At 46.2% G+C, this 27,799-nt stretch overlaps 1 protein-coding gene across 1 annotated transcript in view; it reads right to left on the bottom strand.

Moving 5' to 3' along the window:
* Positions 1-27,799, bottom strand: part of DNAAF9 (dynein axonemal assembly factor 9) — a 97,415-nt gene that overhangs the window by 31,584 nt on the left and 38,032 nt on the right. The window contains exons 12-25 of the mRNA XM_081332220.1: positions 27,649-27,685; positions 26,342-26,429; positions 25,724-25,800; positions 23,647-23,691; positions 20,687-20,732; positions 16,988-17,099; positions 15,449-15,519; positions 13,098-13,148; positions 12,062-12,149; positions 9,955-10,058; positions 5,373-5,519; positions 1,902-1,990; positions 899-997; positions 80-194 (exon numbers count right to left, since the gene is read on the bottom strand). Coding sequence (XP_081188346.1) covers positions 80-194; positions 899-997; positions 1,902-1,990; positions 5,373-5,519; positions 9,955-10,058; positions 12,062-12,149; positions 13,098-13,148; positions 15,449-15,519; positions 16,988-17,099; positions 20,687-20,732; positions 23,647-23,691; positions 25,724-25,800; positions 26,342-26,429; positions 27,649-27,685 — 1,169 coding nt within the window. The remainder of the gene's footprint in view (positions 1-79; positions 195-898; positions 998-1,901; positions 1,991-5,372; positions 5,520-9,954; positions 10,059-12,061; positions 12,150-13,097; positions 13,149-15,448; positions 15,520-16,987; positions 17,100-20,686; positions 20,733-23,646; positions 23,692-25,723; positions 25,801-26,341; positions 26,430-27,648; positions 27,686-27,799) is intronic.

Raw genomic sequence — 27,799 nt, 5'->3', positions numbered from 1 at the left:
ACCTGTGTAGCCAAGGCAGTCGAAGCAAAGGGCAATTTGGAGATGAAAAGTTTTGCGTCACTGATAATGACCGCCTTACCTTGTCATTTTGTGCGTTATCCGGAATGGCCTCCGTCTGCTGCAGGAGCACCGGCAGATGCGGCCTCACCACTGGTTCCTGGCTGACGCTACCGATAGTAAAGTGCTGTAGAAAACTTTGAAGGAATAAGTGGAGTCAGACTTCATTGTCCTCCAAGTTCGGTCTACTTGCATTTTTTGGAGATGCGCTGGAGGGAGTCCTCTGAAGACCCACTTTATGTCCAGGCAGACCAGCCAAGATGGAACTGAACTATCTGAGAAGGCTTCACGTTCGAATGACTTTGCCCAACCGCGTCGTTTCTCCACCTTGGCAACCTGAAGGCGGGCGGACTTCAACTCCCAGAATTTTCCAGACAGCTGAATTCTGGGAGTTGAAGGCCACCCATTTTCAAGTTGTTGAGGTTGAGAGACACTGGTCCAACCCAAAGGTGGAACTAAGGAGAAATTTTTCTGACAGTGAGAGCAATTAACCAGTGGAACTACCTGCCTCCAGAAGCGGTGAATGCTCCAACACTGGAAGTTTTTAAGAAGAGACTAGACAGCCATTTGTCTGAAATGGGATAGGGTTTCCTGCCTGAGCAGGGGGTTGGAGTAGCTGTACTGGCTGGGGAATTCTGGGAGTCGAAAGTCCACACCTCTCGAAAGTTGCCAAGGTTGAGAAAAGCCACCGTAGGCAACGGCAAAGATGCTGGGAATTGCAGCTCAGCCACCGATGATGTACCCGTCGGACAATTAAAAAAAACAAAATGACACGGCTGGACCTCAGTGGGACAATCTGGGTTCGGTTCAGCACAAAAGCATTGTGGGAAGAAGCCCTCACCTGGCCAGATCTGGGAGGCCGGTGAGCAGTCTTAGTTGGCTCCATCGTTCTCCGGCGGGATGAGATGAGACTTCAAAGAGCTTCTGTATGTTGGAATGTCTAGAAAGAAAAGAGGCTGATAAATTGTCGGGCCCTTAGGAAGCACGTCAACACAAAACTTGTAAAGGCACAAGTAGGTTGTGATGCCTTGAACCAGGGGTGTCCAATCTTGGCCACTTTAAGACCTGTGGACTTCAGCTCCTGAAATTAAAGTCCACAGGTCTTAAAAGTTGGCTGGCTGGGGAATTCTGGGCATTGAAGTCTACGAGTCTTAAAAGTTAGCTGCTGGGGAATTCTGGGAATTAAAGTCCACGAGTCTTAAAGGTTAGCTGCTAGGGAATTCTGGGAATTGAAGTCCACGAGTCTTAAAACTGGCTGGCTGGGGAATTCTGGGAATTGAAGTCCATGAGTCTTAAAAGTTGGCTGGCTGGGGAATTCTGGGAATTAAAGTCCACGAGTCTTAAAAATTAGCTGCTGGGGAATTCTGGGAATTGAAGTCCAAGAGTCTTAAAAGTCGGCTGCTGGGGAATTCTGGGAATTGAAGTCCAGGAGTCCTAAAGTTGGCTGGCTGGGGAATTCTGGGAATTGAAGTCCACGAGTCTTAAAAGTTAGCTGCTGGGGAATTCTGGGAATTGAAGTCCAAGAGTCTTAAAAGTTGGCTGCTGGGGAATTCTGGGAATTGAAGTCCAGGAGTCTTAAAAGTTGGCTGCTAGGGAATTCTGGCAACTGAAGTCGAGTCTTAAAAGTTGGCTGCTGGGGAATTCTGGGACTTGAAGTCCACGAGTCTTAAAATGACCAAGGTTGGACACCCCTGGCATAAACACTAATGTTCAATATGGGGTAAAAGTTTACGAGAACATCAAATCTTTACCTCAAATGTTTCCCCACTGACACACACCCCCCCATTCCCCATTTTCTCTCCAATGCTGCTTGTGGAATACTAGAATTGGAATTAAAAACTTACAATCTCTCCTGTTCTGCAGACAGGGAATCGTCCTGGATCATTTTTAAGGCTACTCCCGAATTTCCCTGCTGTTGCCAGGCAGAAAAAACCTACAACGACAACGCAAGTCTAACTCACACCATTTCATAAGGCACATTACAACCTAAATGAAGCTTGAAGAAGGGAAATTGTTCAGGAGGGTGAAACCTGCCCCTCCCCCACACGTTTGGCTGCTGATAAAATGCTGGGTACTGAAATGTAATTAAAAATTCTCTCTATCAGTATCCTTTAATAATTGCAAATTGTGCTTGCTGGTCATTGCTCTGCTAATAAATGCGACAAGAGATCAATTAGCCCATTTGAATTTATTTTTTTTACAAAAAATTGCCGCGTTTAATGGACGAGCAATCATTTTTTTCCTCCTTGGGCTGTACGGTAAATCGAGTTCTTTTCCCTTCTTAGCAAGGGAGGTGGGCAAACTCTGGCTTCATTTGATTCTCTCGCGTCGGACAGGCTAGTCCTCGACTTACAACCAGAAGGGAACCTGTCCACAGTCATAAAGTGGGTCACACAGATGACCGGCTTGATTGTACTACCTTCTCGGCGGTGGTCGTTCAGCGAATGCCTCGGTCGTAAAGTGACTGTTGCAGTTGTTCCGCAACCCCTGTGTTCGTTAAGCAAAGCAATGGTTTGCTCTTTGGCTGGTTTTGGCGGAAACCGGGAGTAAATGCCCATTTTCAGCAAAAATGACGTAAAAATGCAGCCAAGGTGACCGTGGGACACCGCAAACGGCGGTAAACGCAGCACCCAAAATGCCACCCTGTTATTGTAGGGAAGAAGAGCTGTCAAAAATTCAAAACCAGGTTGTTAAGTACCGCTGGGGAAGCCTGTTGTAACTTTGAATGGCAGCTAAGTGACCGATCGTAAGTTGAGGACTTTTGGGTTTTAACTACGAGTAGTCCTTGACTTACAAGAGTTTGCGTAGTGACTGTTCAAAGTTACAAAAGCATTGCAAAAAGAGACTCATCACCGTTGTTCACACTTAATGACCGTCGCAACATCCCCAGGGTCACGTGATCAAAATTGCCAAAACGCTTGGCAACTGGTTCATAGTCATGACACTTGCCGTGTCCCGGGGTCGTGTGAACCCCTTCTGCAACCTTCCAATGAGCAACATCAATGGGGAAGCCAGATCCACTCAACAACTTAACAACTGCAATGATACACTTAACAACTGCGGAAAGAAAGGCCATAAAATAAGGCAAAATTCACTTAACAACCGTCTCACTTAGCGACATAAATTTTGGGCTCAATTGGGGTCTTAAGAGAACCTACCAATCGATCTCCCCGCAAAATTCTTGCCAAGTGGCCGGTCATTAAGTCAAGGGCTATCTTTACTCACTTGTAGGTTTTAACCGTCTTCCTTTAAGATTAAACAACTTTTCTCTTTTCTAAATTCTTGCCCGGTGACCAGCCACAAGCCGAAAACTACCTCGGTCGCTTCTAGGTTTCCTGTTTGACTGAACGATCAATATTCTCCCTAAATTCTTGCTTCTACACCAGTCTCTGCCCAACTAAACGCCGGGATGCATAAGAAGCGTGTGATAAAATGCTCCAGCATTAATACTTCGTTAACATTGACAGGAGCCCTGGTGATGCAGTGGCTAGAATGCAGAATTGCAGGCTAATTCTGCCCACTGTTACGAATTCGATCCTGACCGGCTCATGGTTTGACTCATCCTTCCATCCTTCTGTGGTCGGTAAAATTGCTAAGCACATTGATTTGTGCTTTAAATTGTAAGCCGCCCTGAGTCTTCGGAGAAGGGCGGGATATAAATGGGATTAAAATAAATATAAATAAATAAATAAAATGAGGACCCAGATAGTCGGGGGCAATAGGTTGACCCTGTAAACCGCTTGGAGAGGTCTGTAAAGCACTGTGAAGCGGTATATAAGTCTAAGTGCTATTGCTCAGTGCTAAGGAAAGAAGGGAGGGAAGGAGGAAGGAAGGAGAGAAGGAAGGAAGGAGAGAAAGAATTGGGAAGGGAGAGAGGGAGGAAGGAAGGAGGAGAGAGAAAGAATTGGGAAGGGAGGGAGGAAGGAGGGAAGGAAAGAAAGAAAGAGAGAGAGAGAGAGAGAGAATTGGGAAGGAAGGAAGGAAGGAAGGAAGGAAGGAAGGAAGGAAGGAAGGAAGGAAGGAAGGAAGGAAGGAAGGAAGGGAGAATCCTGGTGGTACAGTGGTTTTAGAATGCAGTATTGCAGGCTGACTCTGCCCACTGCCAGAAGTTTGATCTGGACGGGGCTCAAGGTTGACTTATCCTTCCATCTTTCTGAGGTCGGGAAAATGAGGACCCAGATTGTTGGGGGCAAGAGGCTGACTCCGTGAAACGCTTAGAGAGGGCTGTAAAGCACGATGAAGCCGTAGTTAAGTCTAAGTACTAGTATTATTGCCCTTCCTCCCTCCCTCCCCTCCCCCCCTGCACAGTGGTTAGAATGCAAAATTGCAGGCTAACTCTGCCGACTGCCAGAGGTTCGATCCTGACCGGCTCAAGGTTGACTCGGCCTTCCATCCTTCCGAGGTCGGTAAAAATGAGGACCCAGCTTGTGGGCGGCAACATGCTCTGTAAACCGCTTCCAGAGGGCTCCGAAGTACTGTGAAGCGGTAGATTAAGTCTAAGGCCGTGGTGGCGAACCTGTGGCACGGGTGCCACAGGTGGCACGCAGAGCCCTCTCTGTGGGCACGCGCGCCCTGGCCCCAGTCCCAGGCCTTCAGCTGGGTTTTATAAAACCTTTTCGCTTTAGGCTTCCGCCGTCATGTGCACAAAAAAAAAGAAAAAGAAAAAGAAAAAAGTTCAATCAATCAATTTCAACTTCTCGCGGGGAAAAAAAAAATCTCGCAAAGTTGGAACTGATTGATTGAACTTTTTAGTCCCACCCAGTCTGCCGTTACCACCGCAGCCACGCCCACCCCAATGAGCCACGCCCAGCCAATGGGCCACACCCAGCCAATGGGCCACGCCCACCCGGCACCCAAAAATACGTAAGTGGGCTTTGGGTTGCAGTTTGGGCACCCGGTCTCTAAAAGGTTCACCATCATTGCTCTAAGGCAGGGGTAGGCAACCTTGGCTCTTTTATGACTTGTGGACTTCAACTCCCAGAATTCCTGAGCCAGCCATGCTGGCTCAGGAATTCTGGGAGTTGAAGTCCACGAGTCATAAAAGAGCCAAGGTTGCCTACCCCTGGTCTAAGGGCTATTGCAGCGGGTGTTAATCTTTTCAGACAGGCAAATTCATTCCCCAAAGCCACTTGTCTGCATTGGTGAACATGCCTAATAATGACGGCTTAGCAGATTCCTCCTCCACAAGGCATGCCACGTCTTCTCCGCTCTGCCAGAAGGTCAGGCAAGAACCCGGAGATTGTCTCTTTGCCGCAAAAGCAAAGGACAGAGATTTGCGCCTAAGCCAAACCCGGACAGAGCGCGGCGGATGTTACCTGGGAGTAGAAAGCTTTGTAAAGGCTGGATTTGGGGCAGAGCGCAATCATCAGGACGTTGCTTGGGGCGTGCAGCTGGACTGGCAAATGAGGAAGCAGAGAAGGCTTGTATTTTATAAAAAGCGCGGCAACCACGCTGGTGGAATCCTAGAAGAAGACAAGGGGGGAAAAATGACAGACGTTTTGATACGACAAAGGACACGGAATTAAGCCAGGAGGAAGTTGGTACTCTCTGTCCACTTTCTGATGCTCTCTGTCTTCAGCGTCCCGGCGACAAACCTCCAAGACGCATTAAGTCGATGTTCCGTTACTCTGAAGCCAGAAAAGCAGCACTTTTAACACGCTGGTTGCAAAGCCCACAGTGCGAGTCAAGATTGAAAACAGCCAAGAAAGGTAGAGGAACAACACTGTGCCTTAACTAAGTGTCTTCCAGGTGTACCAGGACTATAAAATCTGAGCATTTCCAGCCAACGTGGGACTTGTAGCATCAGCATATTTGGAAAATAACAGCGGGGCAAAAAGTCAAAACGAAAATTCTGGCTTGCTCAACCAAGGCTGTGTTTTCTGAGCCACTGTGGAGAACGTTTGGAGAAAAGCAACTCAACGTTACTCCACGTTAGTGTTTGTTTTTTTTTTTTTAAAAAAAACAGGCAACTTTAAGATGTCTGGACTTCAACGTCCCAATTCCCCAGCCAGCATTCAGACTCTAAGAAAGAGTGCAGAGAAGACCAACAAAGACGATCAGGGGACCGGAAGCTAAAACATATAAGGAAAGGTTGCTGGAATTGGGTAGGTCTAGTTCAGGGGTAGGCAATCTGGGCTCTTTTATGACTCGTGGACTTCAACTCCCAGAATTCCTGAGCCAGCATACCTGGCTCAGCTTGGAAACCTCTCCCTTTCCCCTCAGCGTGGCTGGCTTTATGACTTGTGGACTTCAACTCCCACAATTCTTGAGCAAGCCATGCTGAGGGGAAAGGGAGAGGTTTCCAAGCTGAGCCATGCTGGCTCAGGAATTCTGGGAGTTGAAGTCCACGAGTCATCAAAGAGCCAAGGTTGCCTACCCCTGGCCTAGGCCGCTTTATGACTCGTGGACTTCAACTCCCAGAATTCCTGAGCCAGCCATGCTGAGGGGAAAGGGAGAGGTTTCCAAGCTAAGCCATGCTGGCTCAGGAATTCTGGGAGTTGAAGTCCACAAGTCATCAAAGAGCCAAGGTGGTCTACCCCTGGCCTAGGCCACTTTATGACACGTTGACTTCAACTCCCAGAATTCCTGAGCCAGCCATGGCTCAGCTTGGAAACCTCTCCCTTTCCCCTCAGCGTGGCTGGCTCAGGAATTCTGGGAGTTGAAGTCCATGAGTCATAAAAGATATGACGAGGGGCCTTGGACCCATGCAAGAGCTCAGCTGGAATCTGAAGTATTCAAGAGCCTGGGTCGTCGTGGTCGTGGTGGTAAACTAGGTTGGCTGAAGCCAAGCACGTCTTTCCCTAGACGCCTCTCAATGTGAAAAGCAAACAAACAAACAACAGAGGCCCTGAAGGGAGAAACACACCCTTGTGTACTCGTTTCCATAGCAACCAAACCGCTTATCTTTTTCCCTTTCTTTTATCACAGATGTCCCGTAAACCCCTGGGCCCGATTCTTGCCTTCTTTTGTGTTATTCTTAGCTCTTCGGCCTCACCCCTGGCCGGCCTTGGGGGGGCGGGGGGGGGGAAAGAAACAATGCGAATTATTCCCTTTCAAGGATTTGTTTATTTTATTTTTTTTTTTTGCTTTGGACAAAGGAAAAAAAAACTGATCAAAACCCGGCTACGTTTTCAGGAGTGACAAGAGGGTCCCATAAATAGCCGTACACCCCCCCCAAAAAAAATGAAGGTCTTGAAACCGAACAATAGCGAAAAAGCCGGTTTGCAAGGCTTACAAAAAGGGGAGTGGAGCAGGAGAAGAAATGAAAGAAGAAATGAAATTTTTGCAATTTAATCAGAGCGAACAGCCCCTCGTGGAGAATGAAGGCTAGCTGTGGAAATAAATCCCCCCAGGGCGAAGAGGGGACGTGTGTGTGTGTGTGTGTGTGTGTGTTTGTGTGTGTGTGTGTGTGTGTGTGTGTGTGTGTGTGTCCCCACTTGACTCTTTGCAGCCCAGCTGAGGCCTGCCCTTCAGGCACACGCACACATACACACACACACACACACACACACACACACACACACAGAGTGTAGCATTGTTGGGTTGTGGGGCTAAGGAGGGGTGGGGAGCAGGCTGGGATGAATGGGTCCTAAGGCATTTTGGAGGATAGAAGAGGAGAGACAGGGAAGGACCGCCAGGGTCAGCTCGGCTGCTGGGTTGCAAATGTGGCAACTTTTAAGAGGGGTGGACTTCAATTCCCAGAATCCCCCAGTCAGCTACACCCAAGCACACACACATTGGGGTGTGTGTGTGTGTGTGTCTCAGTTTCTCTCACACGCACACCTCTCATGCACGTCTCTCACACACACATCTTGTCTCTTACATACACACATATCTCTCTCACACATACACGTCTCACACAAACATCTCACACAAACCCTGTCACACAATCTCACACACGGAAATATAAACAACTCTCACAGTCTTTCTCACACAAACACATAGATGTCTCTCTCACACACAAACACCCCTCTTTCTCACACACGCACACAAACACACTCTCTGACACAAACTCACACCTCTCACACACACACATTTCTCACAAACACACAAACACCTACCTCTCTTTCACACAACCTCTCACACAAACATCTCTCAGTGTCTCTCTCTCACACAAACACGTGTCTCACATGAATATCTCTCTTTCTCACAAACACCCAACCCACATCTCTCTCACACAAACATCTCTCTCACACACACACACCCAAATGTCTCTCTCTCTCTCACACACACACACAGAGAGAAATCTCTCGCGCTTACACACACACACACAAAATACCCCCATCCTCTCTCTCTTTCTCTCTCTTTCTCTCTCTCTCTCACACACACACACACAAAATACACACATAGATATGCTGACTGGGGGATTCTGGGAATTGAAGTCCACACGTCTTAAAGATGCCAACTTTTAAAACCAGTTCAGTTCTACCTGAAATGCCACATAAGTCTTAACCAGGGCTAGGCAACCTTGGCTCTTTTATGACTTGCAGACTTCAACTCCCAGAATTCCTGAGCCAGCATACCTGGCTCAGCTTGGAAACTTCTCCCTTTCCCCTCAGCGTGGCTGGCTCAGGAATTCTGGGAGTTGAAGTCTATTGCCCTAATTCAGGGGTAGGCAACCTTGGCTCTTTTATGACTCGTGGACTTCAACTCCCAGAATTCCTGAGCCAGCATGGGGGAACTATGGCCCCTTCACGACTCGTGGACTTCAACTCCCAGAATTCCTGAGCCAGCCTGGCTCAGCTTGGAAACCTCTCCCTTTCTCTTCAGCATGGCTGGCTCAGGAATTCTGGGAGTTGAAGTCCACGAGTCATAAAAGAGCCAAGGTTGCCTACCTCCTGGTCTTAACAAATAGATAAATTGCCCCAGTTCCCGACTGGGCCTCGTACCTTAACCATGGTTAAGTCCTTCTCCCGAAGCTACTTTCATCATAGCTAAAGCTTTGATCCTAAATTCTGGATGGGGCTCTAGAATGAGGAGGCTGCTTCGGTTCCCCCTCTAGAAAATCGGATGGGATCAGGAGGGAATTTTGTGGATCTGGTTCCTAATTTTCAGGGAGAAGCCACAGATCTGAGGCTTCGGGGGACTATTTATAAGGCGCTATTTCAAGTGTCCGCACGCGTCACGGGAGAAAAGCAGATAGAATGCAACGTAATGTAATATAATGAGGATTTATAGCTGGAGGGGCTCAACGCTGCCCTGAAGATTTTCCAAACGGGCTGAGAAGACGACGAGAGGAAGCCCTTTTGCTTTTATGGAATATTTAGATTAGATCAGGTTATTTTTTTCATCTGTAATCTGTATTACTTTATAAGTAAGTCAGGGTGGTGAAGCTACCAACACGCTTTCCTCCTCCTACATTCCCCATAACAACAACCCTGTGAGGTGGGATGGGCTGAGAGAGAGAGAGAGATTGGCCCAAAGTCACCCAGCCGGCTTTCATGCCTAAGGCGAGACTAGAATTCGCCATCTCCTGGTTATTGACCCAAAGCCTCCCAGTCAGTTTTCATGCCTAAGGGGACTAGAATTCACCGCCTCCTGGTGACTGGCCCAAAGTCGCCCAGCCAGCTTTCATGCCTAAGGCAGGACTAGAACTCTCCATCTCCTGGTGACTGGCCCAAAGTCACTCAGTTGATATTCAAGGTTTAGGCAGGACTACATTTCACAGTCTCCTGGTAATTGGCCCCAAACCACCCGACTAGCTTGCAGGTCTAGAGCAAGACTAGAACTCACGGTCTCCTAGTTTCTGGCCTAATGCTTTTCTCAGTGAACTAACCTGGCTGTCTTGCTATCTTGCTAGAAGTCCCAGTCTCCCGGTTCCTGATCTGGTGCTCTAACCCCTAGACCACACTGTCCCTCACGTCCTACTTTGTACGAGCCAGGCTGGCAAGCGCTTACCCCATCGTAGAACTGAATGGACGCCATGTGTGCCTTGGAGATCGTAATGCTCCCGTGGTGGGGGTGGCAAAACAAAAGACCCTCGGAAAAGAAATGAAGCTTTCCTGCAAAGAAAAATAAACCAGGTTATGATATCTTGGATTTAAACTGATTTATATCACCAATTACCAAGATGATACCGAGACCACAGATATTAAAAACTGTCAAAAGGCTGCTTCAGACGCAGCCTGTAATTCCCATCTGCAATTAAAACTCTGTGTAACGTAAAAGTAGGCCTCGACTTACGTATCTCAACTGAGCCCCAATATTTCTGTTGCTAAGTGGGATGGTTGTTAAGCGAGTTTCGCCCCGTTTTACGACCTTTGACACAGCTGTTAAGTGAATCATTCAAGTCGTTAAGTGAGTAACACGGTTCTTAAGTGAATCTGGCTTCCCCATTGACTTTGCGCGTCAGAAGGTCGCAAATGGGGATCGCGTGACCCTGGCGGGACGCTGCGACCATCATAAACGCGAGTCGGTTGCCAAGTGTCTGAACTTTGCGGATGCTATAACGGTCATAAGTGTGGGAAATGGTCACAAGCCACTTTTTTTTAGCCTGTATTACTTCAAACGGTCACCAAACAAAATGTTGTAAGCCAAGAACTACCTGTATATTCCAGGCATAATTGCGCGGGTAGTAGATTTTATCTCGCTAAATTCAAACGTTCATTGAGGCTGTGAAATAAAGAAACTTTACAAAATAGAACAACAGAGCTGGAAGGGACCCTGGAGGTCATCTAGTCCAACCCCCTGCTCAAGCAAGAGACCCGATACCATTCCGGACAAATGGCAGTCCGGTCTCTTCTTGATTGATCTTCTTTATTTTATTTATTATTCGCCCGGAGTTTCTCAAAGGTGAGATGGGCAGGATACCAATTGAATTAAGTAGATCAATAAAAATGAAATAACTGGCGTTACCAGAGAGGCGATCTCAAGTCTAGGCAGAATATTATTATTATTATTATTATTATTATTATTATTATTATTATTATTATTATTATTATTATTATTATTATTATTAATTGGATTTATATATTGCCCTTCTCCCGAAGGACTCGGGGTGGTGTACAGGCAATTAAAACACAATATACAATATACACTATACAAACTTAAAAATAAATTAAATTAAATTAGCCCTAATAAGTAAAACACATAATAATGGAGATACGTCACGCTGACAATAAGGGTGGGTACTATCAAGACCAGGGCTTTTCAACCAGTGGTCCGGGTACCACCTGTGGTACATTGGCACCTGGCAGGTGGTACGTGGCCATCCTAGGAAAGTGGCAGCCGGGGAGGGGAATGAGCTGAACCGGTGGCAGCACCACACAAGCCTGAGCGAGAGACGGCTGGAGCTGCAGGGCTGTCAGGGCTCAGCGGAAGCGCCGGGATCAGCGCCAGGATCCAGCTGGAGCTCGGCGCCGATCCCGGCACATCTGCTGAGCCCAGAAGAAGCGCCGATCAGCTGGAATGTTGCAGCATCTCCAGGGCCTTGTGATTTACAGTCAGATGTTTGGCAACCGATTCATATTTATGACGGTCACAGCGTCCCAGGGTCATGTGAAGGGACCAAAACCTGCTGCAACCACCCAGCAGATGCGGGGGGGGGGGGGAAATAAAAACCAAACACCCCCACCTCCCACCCCCGCTGCCAATCCTCAGCAGAAATGCTCACAACCATGAGAACCTCGGACAGGAGGAAGAGCGCCGCCAGGCGGTCAGGCAGGTGTCTTGCTCGGCTGTGGCTTGGGGGGCCCTTTTTTCACTGCCATTGTAACTTCGAACCGTTACTAAGCGAACTGTTGTAAGTCGAGGACTACCTGTACTTCATCACTTTTTTCCTTTTTTTTTTTTTTTTTTGGTCATCAAGTTTTTGACCCCTTGCTAGGCGACTGGTGGTACTCGGATCTTGCCATATCCTAAAAGTGGTACAATGGGTGAAAAGGTTGAAAAGCCCTGATCAAGACTACAGTTTTCCAGCTGCAATATCTGTCTTAGACAAGTGGATCCCCCAAGGAAAAATGGTTGCCTTTGAACTGTGGCGCTGTGGACATTTTTGATTACTTACCTTCCTCCGGTCTACAGAGACAATTACTAGCAGCAATATAGGCTCCATCGCCTCCAGTCAGGAGGGTCCCCAGGAAACTGTCTTCTTTCTTTTTAAAAGAAAAAAAAGAACAGAAAAACAGTTTTTGAAGGATATTTCCATGTGGAAGTTATTGGCTTTACCACGAAAGGCCAACACCCCCGATGCTACAGGGCAGGGGTCTTCAAACTGCCTCCTGCCTCATCGTAGGACGTTGGCCAATGGCGACGCTGTCCGTGCTGCTGACCTCCCCCTGTACCAAGAGGCAGAAACGCAGGCAGTCCTCAACGTTATGACTGCAATTGGAGCCTGGGATGAAGAGTCGTCAATCGTGCCGGCGGTTAAGCGGATCGCCACGGCGGTGGGGCTAATTTTACCACGTTTCTTGCAGAGGTCACGAAGCGAATCCACGGTCGTGGAAGAAGAGAACGTGGCGGTTCGACAAGGGAACCCGTAGCCAGCCACGGGTGTTTTTTTTGGGGGGGGGGTCGGAAATGGGAAGCAGATACCAGTTTGCAGCGAAGCCATTGTAAATTGGGCTCCCGTGAGCGTAAGAGGCTGCAAATGGCCGCAAACGTAGGTTGGGGGTGGGGGGCAAGCACCCAAAATGCGATCGTGTGGCAGTGTGTGTGTGTGGGAGGGAAAGGCTGGTTGTCGAAACTTTGAATCTAGGTCGTAAGTATGGTTTTCTGGATCTGTCGTAATTTCAAATGGCCACTAAGCAATCAGTTGTTAAGTCAAAGACTGTCTGGAATACCATTTTTCTCAAGCTGAGCAACTTTGAAGACGGGGGACATCAACTCCCAGAATCCTCCAGCCAGCCATGCTGGCTGGAGGATTCTGGGAGTTGAAGTCCCCCGTGTTCAAAGTTGCCAAGCTTGAGAAACACCAAACTTAAAGAGATGAGCAAAACTAGCTAACTCACAATATTTCATGCTGGCTGGTGGGGGTAGTTAGCAACCCCCCATCTTGCCATGCCCAAACTAGAAGAAGGGAAACACCAAGTTTTGAGACGAACCTTCAGGATTTGCTGCGCCCGTTCGGATAGCTTCACTTCGTTCTCTTCAACCTAGAGGCAAAGCCAACAACAGCTTCAATTCTGGTTTAGGGACGAACATCCTGCATTCAATTCTGGTGTTCCGTTTCCCATTCTCTGCAACCTTGCAGCTTAACCCCCCCCCCTTGCAATGCTGTTTAAAAGAAAGTGATCAAGGCTACGATGGCCCAAAATACTTAAGCAAAAATATAATACAATAAACATCATAAATATCATATCATCTATATAACAACATATATCATAACAATATAACAGCAACAGCATATATCGTATATATGATATATGATTGATACGATACAATATATACTATACTGTACTGTATTGTACTATACTATAATATACGCTATACTATACTATACTATAATAGAATTATAATAAATATGATAAATATAATAAATATAATATATCATATACATAACATATATAACAATATAACAGCATATATCGTATATATATGATAGATACGATACAATACGATACGATACAACATATACTATACTGTACTGTACTGTACTATAATATACACTATACTATAATAGAATTATAATATGATAAATATAATAAATATATCAAATATATCATATATAACATATATAACAATATGACATAACAGCATATAATAGCATATAACAGCATATATCGTATACATATGATATATAATTGATACGATACAATGCAATATATACTAATACAATACAATACAATACAATACAATACAATACAATACAATACAATACAATACAATACAATACAATACAATACAATAATATCGTGCTTATGCCTGGAGCCTCAGCCCAGATGGGGTTTGCTTCTTGGTTACGATGAATGTCTGAAGGTTAGGGTTGTTGTCTTATATTTTCCTGGTTGCTATAGCTTTTACGGGTTTTTTTTGCATGTGTTTTAAAATTGTTTTTAAGACTGTTAGCCGCTCAGAGTCATGTAACTGAAACAGGCAACCATTTAAATCTACTAAATAAATTATAATCCCAAGTGTTAATGCATGAACTGGCCTTATTGCCTGGCCTGCCTGCCAAGAGCTTGATTTTTTTTTTAATTAAAAAAACAACCCCCTGGAATACTGGTATTTTAATATAAATGTGAGACAAGTTTCCTCAGCTGTGAAAACCATAAAAGGTTTTCTACACCTCATAAAATGATCTATGGGTAAACCTACAAAGATGGCTAATCTTTTTCCCCCGATATTATGGGAGAGATTTAATGTTTTTGCCAATCAGTATAAACACAAAGTGAGCCGGTTTGGGGTAGCAGTTAAAGGCACCAGGCTAGAAACTGGGTGATGGTGAGTTCTAGTTCCACCTTAGGCACGAAAGGCAGGCGGATAAACTTGGGCCAATCATCTGGAGACGGTGAGTTCTAGTCCCACCTTAGGCATGAAAGCCAGCTGGGTGACTTTGGGCCAATCACCTGGAGACGGTGAGTTCTAGTTCCACCTTAGGAATGAAAGGCAGGCAGATAAACTTGGGCCAATCACCTGGAGAGGGTGAGTTCTAGTTCCACCTTAGGCATGGAAGCCAGCTGGGTGACGTTGGGCCAATCACCTGGAGACGGGTGAGTTCTAGTCCCACCTTGGGTATGAAAGCCAGCTGGGTGACTTTGGGCCAATCACCTGGAGACGGTGAGTTCTAGTCCTGCCTTATGCATGAAAGCCCTAGGCTGGCTGAGCTCAGCCATAAGAAGGAGACAATGGCCGACCGCTTATGAAATCCCACCAAGAAAACTGCAAACACCGCTCCGGGCAGTTGCCGGGAATCAAGGCTGACTCAAGTGGCACCGAAATCAGTAAATAAAACGCAACACCAAATACGGGGCGATGGATGTTTTTCTTTGCACCCAGCACGCTTCTCAACCCGAAAGGCCCTGATTTGGGGATAAGGGCGCCGTGTTTTGCACAGCCCAGACTCTCCACCTCAGCTGCCCGCAGCCACCTCAGCACTTCCTTGCTTGGCTCTCATCTGACCTGCCCTGCCTGGGGAAAAAAAAATCAAAGGCACACACACTCCCGAGAGAGAGAGAGAGAGAGAGAGAGAGAGAGAGAGAGAGAGAGAGAGAGAGAGAGAGAGAGAGAGAGAGAGAGAGGAGAGAGAGAGAATTCACCCTTTTGTGTTTTCAACCACCTGCAAAACCGTCACAAAAGAACAAATTTTCCCTCCTTGCTTTGGACCGGCTGGGGAAAACAACTCCTTAAATCTGTTTTTCTACATTCATTTTGCAAAAGGAAGGGAGGTGGGGGGTGGGGGTGGGGGGAGAGAGGAAAACCTCCGAGGCTTTAGCAGGAGTCAAGGTCCGCTTACCAGCCAGGACGCCGATCTGGGGATCACCGCAGTCAGGATGAGGTAGCTGGTCTCTGGGCTCAGGCTGCCATCTGCAAGAGAACGGAGAGGGTGTCAGAATCCATTTATATCACATTCATAAATGTATGTTTAAAACATTATCCCTCCCCCGCCCCGGATTCTGCCATCTCCCGAGGAAGGAGGAGCGGATGTGGATTCAGCCTGCCTTAGGTTATTTCAAAGACCAAGGGGAAACTTTTGAACTGGGGGAACAAAGGGGAGGGTTAGGGAAGGAGGCGTCTGGCCTGTGTATCCATTTGAATCTGTAAAGGCAGAAGGCAATAACCGTAAAGATCCGAAGTTCCCTTTTTCCCACGAAAGGGATGACACGAAGTAAATGATGGGGGGGCTGACCAAATGGGGTTGAGGGAAGGGGGGGGTTGAACTGGGAACTCTTTATAAAGTTTCAATCTGTAAAACAATACCAGGTCCTGTCTTGTATTTCCACAACCAAACATGTCCTAGTAAAAATTCCTTTGGGACTAGAACTGACTCCAAGAGTTTTTGTTTTCCTAAGACGTGGATTGGGGTGGGTCCTGACAGAGGGGGTGGGGGAGCTGAGTGGCTGGAGGACAGTCCTGAAACGTCAAGTCACTGCGGGGGTCCTCGAGGGGTCTCTGAGCTTGGCTGCGCTCTTGCGAGACATTTCGCTAACCAGCTAGGTAACGCCACCATGCCGGAAGGCGAGAGGGACCCCCACGGAGTGGTTGGTCTGATTGGTCTCATCAGTGTGTGTGTGTGTGTGGGGAGGGAATTGATTGGATTGGGTTAGGGTGGTTTTTTTTATTTCTGTAAGCTGCCCGGAGTCACCGTGAGTTGCGGCCATGTAAGCTTTCGAAACAGAGAGTAAAATAAAATATATAAAGTAAAACCAGAAGGGAATGGGATTTTGGGAGAGTGGGGGGGAGGAGGAGGAGGAGGAGGAGGAAAAAAAGGGACTGTGGGTCCTTGGTGCTCTCTGAGCTGGGTTGTGTTTTTGCAAGACATTTTGTTAACCAGGTCGGTAATGCCATCAAGGGTAGAAGGGTGTGGAGTTTGCAGAGAGAGGAGGAGGAGGAGGAGGAGGAGGAGGAGGAGGAGGAGGAGGAGGAGGAGGAGGAGGAGGAGGAGGAGGAGGAGGAGGAAAAAAAGGGACTGTGGGTCCTTGGTGCTCTCTGAGCTGGGTTGTGTTTTTGCAAGACATTTCGTTAACCAAGTCGGTAATGCCATCAGGGGTAGAAGGGTGTGGAGTTTGCAGAGAGAGGAGGAGGAGGAGGAGGAGGAGGAGGAGGAGGGAAAAAGGGACTGTGGGGTCCTCGGTGCTTTCTGAGCTGGGTGGTTTCCTTGCAGACGTTTCACGGCCCAACTAGGTAACGTCATCAGTGCTAGTGCAAGCAAACAGCCCAGCCCAGAGCGCGCCAGGGACACACACACACACACACACCCATTTCACACCACTCCCTTTGACCCCCTTTGAAATCAACTGTGAAAGTAAACGAGGTTGGTTTCTCCGCACAGAACCTTTTTCCTTCACAAGAATCTGCGACGTCAGGAAGGACTCCGAGAAGACCACGGAGCCCAGGCAGCCTCTCCCGGCCAGCAGGTCAGGGATGTCGTACGCAGCCATGGTCACCTGCAGCCAAGCAGGAGGAGAGCTGGTTAGAGGCAGTCCTCGACTTACGGCCACAGCCGCGCCCAAACTCTCTGTGGCTAAACGAGACGGTTGCGAAGCGGGTTTTGCCTCCCTTCACCACCTTCCTCGGCGCAATTGCTAAGGGAATCCCTGCAGTTGTTAAGTTAGTAACAAGGTCGTTAAGAGAACCCGGCTTATTAACAGGTCGCAAAAGGGGATCACGTGACAAACCACCACCACCCCGGGACACAGCGACCGTCATAAATATGAGTCAGTTGCCAAGGGTCTGGATTTTAATGCTGCAAGGGCGATTCGGTGTGAAAAACAGTCCTAAGACGCTTTTTTCAGTGCCGTCGTAACTCGAAAGCAGTCACTAAGCAAACCGTAGTTCCCGACTTACAACAGTTCACTTAGTGACCGTTCAAAGTTACGACGGCGCTGAGAAAAGGGACCTATGACCCGTTTTTCACACGTAACGAGCGTTGCGGCATCCCCGGGGCCATGTGATCAAAATTCAGATTCTTGGCACCTGACTCATAGTTATGACGGTCGCAGTGATCCCCTTTGGCGACCTTTTGAGAGGCAAAGTCAAGGGGGGAAGCCAGATTCACTTAACGACCGTGTCCCTAACTTAACAACTGCAGTGAGTCACTGAACAGATGTGGCTAGAAGAGTCGTAAAATGGGGCGAAACTCACTTGACAAATTTCTCACTTAGCAACACAAATGTTGGGCTCCATTGTGGTCATAAATCAAAGACGGCCTGTACCTGTACTCGGCTTCTTTTTAAAAGGAGAAGGCCCTAATTCAAACCTTCCCAGGGATCCTCCCACTTCCTAACTTGGTGCTTTAACCACTCCCCCATACTGTCTCTCCTTTACTTTGCAGACGTGATGTGGTTTTCTCATTACATTTGTGTACCTGCCTGCAGTATATCTTTTTTTCTTTTTCCTCTCCAGCCTGTGGATCTGGCAGCTGAGTGAGGAATCAGAGGAAGAGGAGGAGGAGAGGCCTGGAGTGACATTAAGAGTCAGAGGAAGGCTCTGAGTTGCTCCAAGACTTACAGTCGGACGAGGAGCCCGGCCCCTCTACTCATGCTCAGGCTGAGACACAGCTGCACTGGGAGCCTGAGTTGGACGGTGATGAGGAACAGCAGGGATAAATCCAGGATGCATGAAAGCACCGGTAAGAGAAGCGAGTAGGACAGAGGAAGGCAATGGGGCGGCTCCAAAGGCAAAGGAGAAGGCATTAGGGAGCCACGCCTGGGCTGAATTATAAAAAGGGAAGGTGTGGGAGGTGCTGGTTGCCAAAGGCAGCCATTCATGTTGAGGATGGAGTTTCTGTGAACTGTGTTTGTTTGCCTTGGACACCGACTCAGGTCTGTGAGAATAAAAAGGGGTTGTTTTTTTCTTGGGGTTCCTGCCTGTTTCTTGGAAGAGGGGTTTCTCCTGGTGAGCATAGCAAGAAAGCACGTAGGCTGGGACAAAACACTTTCTTTCTTTCTTTCTTTCTTTCTTTCTTTCTTTCTTTCTTTCTTCCTTCCTTCCTTCCTTCCTTCCTTCCTTCCTTCCTTCCTTCCCCTTCCTTCCTACTATTCATTCATTCATTCATTCATTCATTCTGCGTAGGAGAAACAGGCAGAAGACTAGCAGAACGCATCCATAAACGCCAACTGGGAGTCAGAAGGCCTGAAGGAAATTCTTTCGTTTTACAACATTCAGACAAGATTTAACCACGGTTTCAATTGGGGAAAGGTGACCATCCTAGACCAGGCCAGATCCAAAAATGCCCGGGGAATTTCTAGAAGCCTGGTGCTCTGACCGATCAGCCACAGACATTAACAACATCGAAAGATTATGCAGAAGAGACAGCCAGCCCGCCCAAAAGCGAAAAGGGCCCCAGCGCTTCCAACAGTAATCAGCACTCAGATCAGCACGGATTAACTCCCAAGGTCAACAGACCAACAGTCAAGGAAGCAATGTAATCTCCCCCGGCCAAATCAAGAAACTGCCAAAGAGCCATTAGTAGCAGCCCAAGCAGAGAATCCCTAAGATGCCCCACACACACACACACACGCCCAGACAGGCAAGACACCAGAATATAAACGGACACTAGCACTGAGGTGGTTACCTAGTTGGGTCAAGAAAAGTCTTCAAGAAAAGAAGCAAGTTCAGACAGCACCAAGGACCTCACAGTCCTCCTCCTCCCAAACCCCACTCCCTTCAAGCACTGATGAGGTTACCTAGTTGGGTAATGAAATGTCTGCAAGGAAACCACCACCCAGCTCAGAGAACATCCAGGATCCCTCAATCTTCCTCTTCCTCCTCCTCCTCCTCCTCCTCCTCCTCCTCCCAAACCCCACTCCCTTCAAGCACTGATGAGGTTCCCTAGTTGGGTCAAGGAACGCCTTCAAGAAAAGAAGCAAGTTCAGAGAGCACCAAGGGACCTCACAGTCCTCCTCCTCCTCCTCCTCCTTTCTGCAAATCCCACTCCTAGTAGGGTCATGAAACGTCTGCCAGAAAACAACAACGCTCAGAGATCCTCAAGGAACCCATTCCACCTCTTCCTCCTCCTCCTCCCCGCAAACCCTACTCCCTTCTAGTACTGATGATGTTAACTAGTTGCGTAATAAAACATCTGCAAGAAAACCACCAAGCTCAGAGAGCACCAAGGACCCCACAGTTGTCGTCCTCCTCCTCCTCCCTCCTCCTCCTCCTCTCTGCAAACCCTTCTCTCTTCTAGCACTGATGATGTTACCTAGTTGGGTCATGAAACGTCTGCAAGAAAACAAGCCAGCTCAGAGAGCACCAAGGACCCCTCATTCATTCATTCATTCATTCATTCATTCATTCATTCATTCATTCAATCAGTCAATCAATCAATTTATTTGCTGCCCATCTCGCCACAAAGCATATGGCTCAGTGGATGTTCTGAGTGAGATTTTACCCCATTGCTGAATACGTTTTTTTCTTCCTAATATGGTTTTTACGTACAGGTTTTATATGTTTGTGGCTTTTATGTGCATTTTCTTTATTCTGCGAAGCCTTGCTTTTAACGGTTGTGAGCGACAAGGAGAGTCAGCCCTGTGAGGTGGGCCGCTATATAAATTGAAGAAATAAACGGATGCATCTCCTAGTGGAGGACGAGAAGTCAGCTTCAATTAATTTTTTTTTTAATTTTAATTCCATTTATATCTCGCCCTTCTCCGAAGACTCAGGGCGGCTTACAAGCTTAGCAGTAATATGTAGGTATGAAATGTCTCTACCTTTCCACAAAATAGGAAAACATTAAAAGACACACCGGACAATCTTCGTTGGTTTTACACGTAGAGGTAACCCTTGACTTGCGACCACAATGGAACCCAGAATTTTCGTTGCTAAGCGAGACATTTGTTCAGTGGGCTTTTGCCCAATTTTGTGACCTTTCGTGCCAGAGACCGCTAAGTGAATCGCTGCGGTGATTAAATCAGCAACACGGCTGTTCGGTGCCTCTGGTTTCTCCCACTGTCCCAAGATCGTCACGACAAATGCCCCTCGGCGTGTTCAAATGTCAGTAATCCTGCTGCAGGCAGAAAAAAAAACTACTCACAGTTTTAACCAAGTACAGGCTGTCTTTGTTATCCACTGGAATAATTCTGCAGGGGAGGAAAAATAAGATTTTAGGATGCTTTCGTTGCGAGGCGGATCGCGTGGCGCGTCTCCAACGTTCAACCCCAATGGCACAAGTTGGGCAGAAATAAAGGGGGGGGGGACTTTAGCATTGGAAAGTAGAACAGAGCTAGAACTCACTGTCTCCTGGGGACTGGCCAAAGACACCCCAATGACTTTTAATGCCTAAGGGGGAACTAGAACTTACCGTCTCCTGGTGACTGGCCTCAAGTTGCCCAATCGGTTTTCGTGCCTAAGGCCGAACTAGAACTCACCGTCTCCCATATTTTAGCTCACCACTATACCAAACTGGGTCTCCTTTAGTTTACTTTCCATAAAACTAGGATGGGTCTTTTCTGATGCTTCCCACATTTCTTTTTCTTTCTGTGGGATGAGAACTCTAACCCTTTTTACATGACGGTTGCCTCATCTGTTATAACAACAACAGTAGTAGCAGTAGTAGTAGTAGTAGTAATAGTAGTGAGGTCTTCTAGTCCAACCCCCTGCTCAGGCAGGAAACCCTATACCATTTCAGAGAATAGAGTAGGGTAGGGTAGAGTAGAGTAGAGTACAGTAGAGCAGAGCAGAGCAGAATAGAATAGAATTAAAAACAGAATAGAGTAGAGTAGAGTAGAACAGAATAGAATTAAAAATAGAATATAGAGTAGAGTAGAGTAGAGTAGAATAGAATTAAAAATAGAATATAGAGTAGAATAGAACAGAATAGAATAGAATTAAAAATAGAATATAGAGTAGAGTAGAACAGAATAGAATAGAATTAAAAATAGAATATAGAGTAGAGTAGAGTAGAATAGAATTAAAAATAGAATATAGAGTAGAGTAGAACAGAATAGAATTAAAAATAGAATAGAGTAGAGTAGAGTAGAATAGAATAGAATTAAAAATAGAATATAGAGTAGAGTAGAATAGAATTAAAAATAGAATATAGAGTAGAATAGAATAGAATAGAATAGAATAGAATAGAATAGAATAGAATAGAATAGAATAGAATAGAATAGAATAGAATAGAATAGAATAGAATAGAGAGAAGGAATGGAAAAACAATAGAATAGAATGGAATGGAATGGAATAGAAATAGAATTAATAGAATTGAAATAGAATTAATAGAATAAAATAGAATAGAATAGAATAGAAATAGAATTAATAGAACAGAATAGAATAGAAAAGAATAGAAAAAAATAGAACAGAACAGAATAGAAAATAGAACAGAATAGAATAGAAAAAAGAACAGAATAGAAAAAAGAACAGAATTGAAAATAGAATAGAATTGAAATAGAATAGAATAGAATAGAATAGAATAGAATAGAATGGAATGGAATGGAATGGAATGGAATGGAATGGAATGGAATTGAATGGAATAGAACAGAACAGCACAGCATAGCATAGAATAGAATAGTTGGAAGGGACCTTGCAGGTCATCTAGTCCAACCCCCTGCTCAGGCAGGAAAGCCTGGCCTACAGCATTTCAGACAAATGGCTGTGCCGTCTCTTCTTAAAAACGCCCTGCACTGGCGTGGTCACAACTTCTGGAGGCAGCCTCTGGAGACCCTACCTCTGACGTACGGCCTCCTACTCGAGCAGAGGGCTGGACTAGAAGACCTTCCAAGGTCCCTTCCAGCTCCTCTCTGCTGATTCTGATTCCGACCTCCAGCTCTCCCTTCTTGTCTGCCAAGGTCATTCTTATTCCCACAGACACGACCGTCGCTTTCTGGACCTGCTCTACCCCAAAGGGCTGTCGTGGGTTTTCCGCCCACACGAAAAAGCTGCCGACGGGCTCAGCTCCTCTCTCTCTCGACGACCCGTGTCCTCCCTCCCTCCCGCCCCTTTCTTTCCTGGGCTCCCCTCATGCATGATTAAGCGTGACAGGCGTGTTTGCAGGGTGTTGCATTCCAAAGAGAGACTCTGGGGTCAAAAACGCTGCCCCCCCCAGCAGCAGCATCAGCAGCCGAAGCAGATGGTAGAATCTGCCCTGGGCGACCTGGGTCTTCATGCAGAGAATGCTAAATATCGCCTTATACTGGATTGGCAGCTCAAAAAAAAAAATCTCTGCCAGCGTCAACGGCTGTTTGCTTTGTGCCCCTCGGGGATGAGGGCTGCTCAAGGCCCAGAACATGCCGGAAAAATGTTATTCGCGTTTTCCATTAAGCCATCTGAGTTTGAACCTGCTATCAGGGTTTAGCGTTATTTTTGTCGGGATTTAAACCGCGTCTTCTCCGTTTCCGTGAAAGCCGGTTCGCTCTCTAGTGGGAGATGGTGAGTTCTAGTCCTGCCTTAGGCAAGGAAGCCGGCTGGGTGACTTTGGACCGATCACCAGGAGACGGTGAGTTCTAGTCCCGCCTTAGGCAAGGAAGCCGGCTGGGTGACTGTGGGCCAATCACCAGGAGACGGTGAGTTCTAGTCCTGCTTTAGTCACGAAAGCCAGCTGGGTGACTGTGGGCCAACCACCAGGCGACCGTGAGTTCTAGTTCCACCTTAGGCATGACAGCTGATTAGGTGACTCTGGGCCAATCACCAGGAGACGGTGAGTTCTAGTCCTGCTTTAGTCACGAAAGCTGACTGAGTGACTCTCTCTCTCTCTCTCTCTCTCTCTCTTTCTCAGCCCAGTCGACCTCACAAGGCTGTTGCTGTGGGCAAAACAGGTTCTAGTCCCGCCTTGGGCATGAAAGCTGGCTGGAGCAGTCCCGGTTTCTCAGCCCAACCCACCTCGCAGGATTGTTGCTGGGGGAAAAAGATTTAAGAGGCAGATTGAGATATAGAAAAACAGTGGGATTGAAAAAAAAATCTAATAATGGGAATAGCGACAAACATGACCACAGCCCCTCACATCAAACCGCTTCGGACCGAAAGGCCTTGTCTTCTCGAGAGAAGCAGAGCACTTACCTCCCCTGTTTGTTCACAGCCTGAATCCAGAAATCTATCTTGGTGCTGCAGAAAGCAGGGAGAAATTTGAAAAAAAGAAAGAAAGAAAGAAAGAAAGAAAGAAAGAAAGAAAGAAAGAAAGAAAGAAAGAAAGAAAGAAAGAAAGAAAGAGGAAGATAAATGAAATGCCGAAGTTAAGCAGATGCTCCTGTCAAAACTAAATGTCACGTTTTCCAGGCCGGTTGGAGGAACAAGCTACAGGCAGTCCTCGACTTACAACCACGACGGAGCCCAAAATTTCTATTGCTAAGCGAGACGGTCGCTCAGTGAATTTTGCCCCATTTTTAACCACCTTTCTTCCCACGGCTGTTAAGTGAATCACTGCAGTCGTTAATAACACGGGTGTTAAGCCGCTTTCCCCTTGACTTTGCCAGTCAGAAGATCGCAAAAGGAGGTCTCGGGACCCCGGGGATGCTGCAACGGTCGTTAAGTATGAACCCGTGGCCAGAATGCAGCCGCGAGAGTTGTGTTGGGAGTCTCCCGATACTCCCACGTTACACCTCTGCTCCGTGAGCTGCATTGGTTGCCAGTTGTCTTCCGGGTGAGATTCAAGGTACTGGTAACGGTGTTTAAAGCCCTCCATGGCATGGAGCCGGACTACCTTAGGGAACATCTGCTGCCGGCATCAAGCTCCCTGCGCCCTGTGCGTTCCCACAGAGAGGGACTCCTCAGGGTGCCACCGGTCAGAGAATGTCGATTGGTGGCCCCCAGGGGGAGATCCTTCTCTGTGGGCGCTCCGGAGCTGTGGAATCAGCTACCGGTAGAGCTCCGGATGGTGCCCGATCTTCGCTCCTTTCGTCGCGATCTCAAGACGTTTCTATTTGTACAAGCCGGCCTAGCCTGATGGGGATTGGTGGGGTTTTTTATTTTTGGTGTCTTAATTTTAACTTGGTGTTTTAGAATTCTATTCCAATTGTTTTAACTTGGGCAACCATTTAATCTTTTTTTAATGTTTGTATTTAGTATTTTATTCTGCCCTGTGAACCGCCCTGAGTCCTCAGGGAGAAGGGCGGTATACAAATATTATTAAATTAAATTAAATTAAAATTAAATTAAGTGTCCAAATTTTGATGGCATGATTGAGCGTCCCGCCGGCACTAGCGCCACGTCAAGCATCCTGCTGGCGTTAGCACCACCCCGCCCTGAGCGTCCCGCCGGCACTAGCACCACCTTGAGCATCCCACTGGAGTTAGTGTCACGTGACCCTCCGGCACTAGCACCACGCTACTGAGAGTTCCACTGGTGCTAGCGCTGCCCCGCCCCGAGCATCCCTCCGGCACTAGCACTACACCAAGCATCTCGCCAGTGCTGGCGCTGCCCTGCAGCAACCATCCCGCCGGTGCTAGCGCTGCCCATTTGTGGCACTCGCACTTGCGCAGCCCTGTTTGCGCATCCCCATGTGCTTTCACGCGGCCCATTTGCAGATGCCCATGCACTCGTACGCTGCCCATTTGTGCATGCAGACGGGCGTTAAAGGTGCCGATGTCAACGCTGCTAACATCGGATGTTTTTGCTTTGACAACATGTGGAGATGCAATCGTTTTTCTTCTTATGTTTTACTCTTAAGAGTTAGAGTTAGATGATGCTGGGGTGGGGGAATGTGCACGAGAGTTTAGCTAGACATAACAATAACGAACCTAGTGTGAGAACCAAGGTTATTGAAAGAAGAGATGATAAGGATTGGTGGGCTGGAGAACTGGAGGGAAAGAGCCTGCATTTCAAACTAATTGGAGAATGTGATTTATGACTGTGAATTGAGGGAGGGAATTGTGCTTTGATACTGTGTGCTCAGGGGGAGGGGAACTCAGATTTTGACTTCGACTGTGTACGTGCCGACGCTATGCTACTCAAATAAAGATTCTTTAAGGCAAGCAATGCCTCGAAGTTCTTTGAAAAGTTTCATCTGTCGGAACCATGACATTAAGCCAAAATCTGAATTTCAGGGCCGCCAAACCAAACAGGTTGGGGAATTCCAGGTTTCACAATCCCAATTGTGTAAAAAAAAATGCTAAGAACGACAAAACAGAGACAGACGTACCGTAGCGGAGTTTTAAAGCAGGAAAGTCCAAAGGCCTCAAGCATCTTGAAAAACACTTTCTCGGCTTCTTCTTTCGCCTGAGGAGAGAAAGGATGAGGGGAGGGGAAAAAAATTAAATCCAATCCAATCCAGGCTATTCCCCCCAAAATTACGCACAAGCGCATCGGACAGGGGAAGGAAGCGGGTTGCACGATAGAGGCGGTCCCTGACATACGACCAAAATTGAGCCCAAGGCTTCCATTGCTAAGCAAGACAGTTGTGAAGTGACTCACGCCTCATTTTGCCACCTTTCCCCCCCCCAACGGTTGTTAAGGGAAGCATGGAGTTATTAAGCGAATCCAGCTTCCTCCAGATGGCTGCAAAAGGGGATCGCGTGACCCCTGGGGATGCTGCAACCGTCGCGAAGTACAAGCCAGTTGCCAAGTGTCTGAATTTTGATCACGTGACCACGGGGATGCTGAAATAAGCGTGTGTTGTGTGTGAAACTTTTTCCTCTTTTTTCTCAGTGCCGTCGCGACCTTGAGCGGTCGCTAAATGAACTGCTGTTAAGTCAAAGGCTACCGGGACCGAAGGCTAATCGCCAACTTTCCGTTTTTGAAAAAGGAAAAAAACTCGCACCCGGGTAACACTGGACGTTTTTGAGAAGGTCTCTATGCCGGCCAGGACAGCCTCCACCACGGCGAAATAGATCTGAGATAAGAGTTTACTAAAAAAAGAAAAAAGAAAGAAAAAGAAAAGAAAAGAAAAAGAAATGCAACATTAATTATGAAAGTTATTTAAGATTTTTTTTTTACTTCGCGCAATCCCAAATTCCCTTTACAGAACACAGTCACACAGTGATAGTTTTTTTAAAGAAAAGTCCAAGGTCCCTTCCAACTTTATCATTATTATTATTATTATTATTATTATTATTATTATTATTATTAAACTTTTATTCATTCAACATGAACCTGTCAACTGAACAATTATTATTATTATTATTATTATTATTATTATTAAACTTTTATTCATTCAACATGAACCTCAGTCAACTGAACAACTATTATTATTATTATTAAACTTTTATTCAACATGAACCTCAGTCAACTGAACAACTATTATTATTATTATTATTAAACTTTTATTCATTCAACATGAACCTCAGTCAACTGAACAACTATTATTATTATTATTAAACTTTTATTCATTAAACATGAACCTCAGTCAACTGAACAACTATTATTATTATTATTAAACTTTTATTCATTCAACATGAACCTGTCAACTGAACAACTATTATTATTATTATTATATTATTATTATTATTATTATTAAACTTTTATTCATTCAACATGAACCTCAGTCAACTGAACAACTATTATTATTATTATTAAACTTTTATTCAACATGAACCTCAGTCAACTGAACAACTATTATTATTATTATTATTAAACTTTTATTCATTCAACATGAACCTCAGTCAACTGAACAACTATTATTATTATTATTAAACTTTTATTCATTAAACATGAACCTCAGTCAACTGAACAACTATTATTATTATTATTAAACTTTTATTCATTCAACATGAACCTGTCAACTGAACAACTATTATTATTATTATTAAACTTTTATTCATTCAACATGAACCTCAGTCAACTGAACAACTATTATTATTTTTATTATTATTAAACTTTTATTCATTAAACATGAACCTCAGTCAACTGAACAATTATCATTATCATCATCGTTGCTTTTTTAAATAAATGTACAACTAGAAAATCGATAAAACATGTTTTTAAAAAAGGAAATAAAGCATTTCAAACTGCCATTGTGTACGGAGTACAATCACGACTGGCACACACACACTCTGGGTTGTTGTGTTAAGGCAAGGAGGGCTTAGAAAGGATCGGAGAAGCATAAAAAGGACATTTTTAAAGACTTACACATCTTCCATTTTCTTTTCCAATCCGTCGCCGTTCCCTTTTGCACAAATAGAGAAACGCAGTTAATTCCTCCTGTCTGCCGTGGCCAAAACACACCCCCCACCCTTCCCTGGTTGTTTTAAGATTATTTTATACAATTGTTGAAGCGCGC

This window comes from Vipera berus, assembly GCF_964194415.1.
Source record: "Vipera berus genome assembly, chromosome: 7".
NCBI lineage: Eukaryota > Metazoa > Chordata > Lepidosauria > Squamata > Viperidae > Vipera > Vipera berus.
This window is presented reverse-complemented; position numbering and strand designations above follow the sequence as displayed.